The sequence below is a fragment of the Microtus ochrogaster genome, chromosome 7 (genome assembly GCF_000317375.1).
Source record: "Microtus ochrogaster isolate Prairie Vole_2 chromosome 7, MicOch1.0, whole genome shotgun sequence".
In the NCBI taxonomy this organism is placed as follows: Eukaryota; Metazoa; Chordata; class Mammalia; order Rodentia; family Cricetidae; genus Microtus; species Microtus ochrogaster.
In genome coordinates, this window is record NC_022014.1 from 24385798 (window position 1) to 24391866 (window position 6069).

The window sequence follows — 6069 nt, forward strand, 5'->3', positions numbered from 1 at the left end:
CTCTGTGAGTTCGAGACCAGCCTGGTCTACAAGAGCTAGTTCCAGGACAGGCTCCAAAACCACAGAGAAACCCTGTCTCGAAAAACAAAAAACAAAAAACAAAAAAACAAAAAAAAACAAAAAAAAGAAAGAAAGAAAAAAGGGACCTTCCTTTTAATTTTGTCTCAATGGGAGAAAAAAATGCAAGTAAAAGACCTATCCCCTTAACCTCTTAAAATTGTTCTTCACCAAATATGAGTGAGTACATCCCCAGGTCAGGGAATCCTGATCACTCTTCAAGCTGATGAGGGAGAGGGACTTGATCGGGGGAGGGAAATGGGAGGCGGTGGCAGGGAGGAGGCAGAACCCCTTAATAAATAAATTAAAAAAAAATGTTCTTCAATCCAATCCAAAAGACAAAGAAACTTGCATCCTGACATTATGATATCCCTAGAAAACCAAATGACATTTTAAGTGGGTAATAATCTTTATGATGATAAATAAAAATGGAAAGCATAGTCACAGAATTAGAGCAAACTGTTGGAGTCTGGGGGAAGAATTTATATAGAACCCTAATTAGAAAGAACATGATTTCAGCAAGCATTGCCCCTTGTGAAGAGCTAAAATCCATTAACCTCGTGTATCCCCAAGTGCTACTTCAGAGGGTCTGGGGCATAATTGAAATGCAATTAGCACCAAATAGGCTAGAGTCCTTTCCCCCACTTCCTCCCTAGTTATAGTCTCACTCACAACCCAGGCCAGCATCAGCCTGGAACTTGCTATCTTGCCATTGTGTTACAATCCAAGTGCTGAGATCACAGTATATGCATAGGAAGGTCTTAGCTTGCTAGGACCCATCAGCCATCTTCTACCAAGAACATAAAAGATAAGAGCTTTAAATGAACTCCATCAGGTCTCCAGAGCTTATTTCACATGAAGTACTTAGAATCTGAATGTTAAAAGAATTCCTTTAACCAACTTTGCTAGGCCTTGAGAAATTATCTTAACTAGTTTGCAGTGATGTAGGAGGGTCATCTGTCTATGTGTTACTTTCATTGGTTAATAAAGAAACTGCCTTGGCTTTTTGATAGGGCAGAAATTAGATAGGTGGAGTAGACCAAACAGAATGCTGGGAGAAAGAAAGCAGAGTCAGTCAGACACCATGATTCTTCGACCCGAGACAGATGTAGGCTAGAATCTTTCCCGGTAAGACACCACATAGTAGTGCTACACAGATTATTAGAAATGGGTTAATCAAGATGTGAGAATTAGTCAATAAGAGGCTAGAACTACTGAGCCAGGCAGTGTTTAAATGAATACAGTTTCCATGTTATTATTTCCGGGGCTAAGCTAGCCATGCGGGAGCTGGGAGGGACGAAAAGCAGGCCTACCTGCAGCTCCTTCTACATTGTAGTCTAGTGGCAAATAAAAATATTAACCAAGTATTCTAACTAATAAAGTAACCTTTCATAGGTTGCAAGGTCAGAGAAGGCTTTTACTGAAAAACCAAGCTTGAGTTGGTACGTGTAGTATAAATAGGAACAAACAAGATGAAGACGAGAAGTTTGAAGCACAACAAATAACAAATACAAAGGTCTGAGGGTCTAAAAGTGTGGAAAACAAAAGAAAAATCATGTACGCTGAGGCTTAAAGAAACCAGAGAAGAGGGTAAAGATGAGAGAATGGAAATTCCAATAGGCCAAGCCAAGGCTGTAATCTCAGCACTCGGGGCAGAGGCAAGCAGATCTCTGAGTTCGAGGTTAGCTTGATTTACAGAGAAAGTTCCAGGATAGCCACGGCAACAAAGAGAAACCCTGTCTCAAAAAAGAGTATTTAGGGATGGAGAGATGGCTCAGTGGTTAAGAGCATTGCCTGCTCTTCCAAATGTCCTGAGTTCAATTCCCGGCAACCACATGGTGGCTCACAACCATCTGTATGGGGTCTGGCGCCCTCTTCTGGCCTGCAGGCATATACACAGACAGAATATTGTATACATAATAAATAAATATTTTTTAAAAAAAGTATTTATCACAAAAGCAACTAGTAAAAACAGATGTGATCAGGGGCTGGAGAGATGGCTCAGTGGTTAAGAGCACTGGCAGCTCTTCCAATTCCCAGCAACCATATGGTGGCTCACAGCCATCTGTAATGAGATCTGGCGCCCTCCTCCGGCATGTGGGCATACATGCAAGCAGAATGTTACATACATAATAAATAAATAAATCTTTAAAAAAAAAAACAGATTTGATCAAATGTGGACTGATACATATTTTCTGGACACAGTACCAACAATGGAATGCAGGGAGCAACTGAGGAGAGGTATCAGCAAAGCACCGAGAAGCTGTTCTGTACATATGGTACAGATGATGATGCGATGGTAGTACATAATTCATAAATACTTCATAAAGTCAGCTGAATATGATGGTGTAGACCCATAGGCCCAATACTCTGGAGCCAAGATAGCATCAGGAGTTCAAAACATGCTGAGCTTCAGGAGATCTTAAGTCAAAAAGCCACAAATAATATAAAATAAATCAACGAAAGGGCGCCAAATACAATGGACATGTCTACAATTCCACAGTTCTGAAAAACACAGGGAATTGAGACAGAAGGATCAACTGAGATAAGGAGTTGGAGGCCAGCAAGGGCAACAGAGTAAAACCCAACTCCTAAAAGAAAAGAGGGAATGAGGATGCAGCTCAATGGTAGAATGCCTGCCTAGCCAACTCAGGTTCAAACCCTAGTGGTAGGCCAGGCGGTGGTGGCACACGCCTTTAATCCCAGCACTCAGGAGGCAGAGGCAGGCGGATCTCTGTGAGTTCGAGACCAGCCTGGTCTACTCCAAAGCCACAGCGAAACCCTGTCTCAAAAAAAAAAAAAAAAAAAAAAAAAAACCCTAGTGGTAGGGCTTCTTGAATGTGGGAATGTGAGAACAGCCTGAGTTAATAACAAGATCCTATTTGAAAAAAAAAAAATTACAAAACTGATCAACAGTCTCAGTGAAAATAAAGAGAAGTGCTGTTGTAGAATATTAGTTAAAGAGTGTCACATCTATTTGTGCTGTGGAACATTTGTTTAACGATGGAAAGATGTTACATTTGTTTAATTCTGCTGTGAAGCTGTGTTACTTTGTCTGTCTAAAACACCTGATTGTTCTAATAAAGAGTTGAACGGCCAATAGTGAGGCAGAAGGAAGGACAGGCGAGGTTGGCAGACAGAATAAATAGAAGGAGAAATCTGGGAAGAGAAGATCAGGAACAAGAAAAGGAGGACATCAGAGACCAGCCACCCAGCTACACAATAAGTCACAGAGTAAGGTATAAACAGAAACAGACAAACGAAAAAGCCCAGAGACAGAAGGTAGCTGGGAAAATTTAAGTCAAGAAAAACTGACTAGAAACAAGCCAAGCTAAGGATTCATACAAAAGAATAAGGCTTCCTGTGATTATTTGCGAGGTGGGTAGCAGGCCCCTCAAAGAGTAAATGAACAAAACACAACAAAGTGCACTCACTGTATGACAGTCACTGAAATGAGAAACAAAAGAGAACTAAAAGCTAAAATGAGGAAAAAAGACTGGATCCTAGACAAAGTTTAAAATATCCAAGTTTTTCTCCTTGGTTTTTTTTGTTGGTGGTGGTGATGGGTTTTTTTTTTTTTGTTTTTTTGTTTTTTCAAGACAGGGTTTTGCTGTAGTTTTAGAGCCTGTCCTGCTGCAACTAGCTCTTTTAGATCAGGCTGGCCTCAAACTCACAGAGATCCACCTGCCTCTGCCTCCCAAGTGCTGGGATTAAAGCTATGCGCCACCACCGCCCAGGTCTCCTTGTTTTTTGATTAATTTTGAGATGAGGCCCTGGCTGTCTTAGAACTCACTATATAGATGAGGCTGACTTCAACTCAGAGATTCTCATGCTGCTGTCTCCCAAATGTTGGGATTAAAGGCGTGTACCACTATGCCTAGCAGAAATATTCAACTTTTTTTAGACATATCAGACCAGAAGTAAAAATGAAAAAAAAAAGTTTGAATTGGAGGCTTAAATAAATATTACTGGAACTGATTTGCTTACAGGTGATTTTTTAAAAGTAACATATATAAGGGTTGGGCATGGTAACACACATAAACATCTTTTTATTTAACTGACATCAATTTTATTAAATGAATATCACATTAAGAAAAAAAATCTCAGTATGAGTACTAATGTACAAACTTTAAATAATGGAGAGAAGGGGGCTGGAAAGAAGGCTGAACAATCAAGAGCACATGTTGCTGACCCAGGTTCAGTTCCCAGCACCCACATGGCAGCTCAACCATCTGCAGGGGATCTACTTCTGCAGGTACCAAGCAAACACTTGGTTCACATACATATATGCAGATGAAACATCATACATAAAGTAGAAACAATAATCAGTTTTTGTTGGTTTTTGTTTGTTTTTTGAGACAGGGTTTCTCAGTGTAACAATAATCGGCTGGTTTTTTTTTATTTTTTTTTTGTTTTAATTCTGTAAATTGGGTATGGTGGAGAATCCCTTTAATCCTAACACCAAAGAGGCAGAGACAGGAAGATCTCTGTGAGGTCCAGGCCAGCCTGGTCTATATAGCTAGTTCCAGGACAGCCAGGACTACACAGAGACGGCAAGTCTCAAAAAAAAAAAGAAAGAAAAGAAAAGAAACAGAAAGAAAAAAGGGTATGAAGCTTTTAGAACAGAGCATGGTGGCTCATGCCTTTAATCCCAGCATCCAGGAAGCAGAGGCAGGAAATCTCTTTCAGTTTGAAGCCAGCCTGGTCTACAGAGCAAGTTCCAGGACAACCAGAGTGACACAGAGAAGCCCTGTTTCAAAAATAATAACAACAGTAAAATAAAGAATTGTCTAATAGCAAAGTAGACAATGCCCAACAAACACAGATATTAAGGTGGAAATCTGTAAGCTAAGTAGACAAGGGCTTCTTTCTCCTTCCACACTTCTCCTACCCCCTTGCTTCCTAACTGACAGGGACATCTCTTCTCAAGAGAAACCAAGAACAAATGTTCATGTGCAACAAATAAAAGATTCTTTCACAACAAATATTGGAAGAGCTCAGAAAGAGACTGACAATGTACAAACCTAAGAAACTTACTTTTAGTTCCTCAAAGTAGTAAGAACCCTCAACTTACCTATGTCAATTCCTCTTCGGAGAGTACTTTTGTCAGAATCCTGGTGACCAATCAGATCCTCTACCCAGTGAATGTAGTTGAGTCTCAAGGGAACCGTGGGAATTAGTCTCTCCAAAGGAATATCAATAGAAAGTCCAAAATCTTCTCTTAGAAGAGTACAAGTTAGGGCTCTGACTGCTTCAGGGTCTTTGAAATTAAGACTGAGGAGTAGAGAAAAAGATGAACTGATTAGTATGTACCACTGTGCTGCACTAACTCCTTTGCCATATCAGGCAGCTGCACTAGGGACCCAGTGCCCATTTGAATTTCCTAATGTTCAACATTGGCACAACAGACACATGGTGTTTAGCATCTTCATAGCCTATGAAAAGCAGCAGAGTTACCCACCACAGAGCAGTTGCATCCACACATGCAGCACAGGGGCTAAGAGTGCCTCTATTCCAATTCCTATCTGTTTTCTGTCTTAGCTGCAACACTCTGGATACGCTATGCACCTCACTGACACTCCTCTCAGCTGTTGAGGCTAAGAGTACCAACATCAGTGCCACATGACAGTCTGAGAAGAACACAGCTCTTGATACTAAGTGTTTTACAAGTGCTGGCTATTTTTTTTTCTTTTACGCTATCATCAACATCATTGACCCTATCACTCAAAATGGAAAAAGAAAAAAAAAAGCATAAAAATGTTCAGTAATAGCCAGGTGTGGTGGCACATACCTTTAATCTCCCCAAGTTGGAGACAGAAGCAGGCAAATCTGTTAAATTTGAAGCCAGCTTGGTCTACATACAGCACAGCCAAGGTACAAATAGAGAGTCCGTCTCAAAACAAAATCAATTAAACAGGGCCGGGCGGTGGTGGCGCACGCCTGTAATCCCAGCACTCGGGAGGCAGAGGCAGGCGGATCTCTGTGAGTTCGAGGCCAGCCTGGTCTACCAAG

General features: G+C 40.9%; 1 protein-coding gene across 1 annotated transcript in view; it reads right to left on the reverse strand.

Annotated features, from left to right (window-relative positions):
- Mettl16 (methyltransferase like 16) overlaps positions 1-6069 on the reverse strand; it is a 57582-nt gene that overhangs the window by 39080 nt on the left and 12433 nt on the right. Inside the window, exon 3 of the mRNA XM_005349567.2 lies at positions 5132-5331. Coding sequence (XP_005349624.1) covers positions 5132-5331 — 200 coding nt within the window. The remainder of the gene's footprint in view (positions 1-5131; positions 5332-6069) is intronic.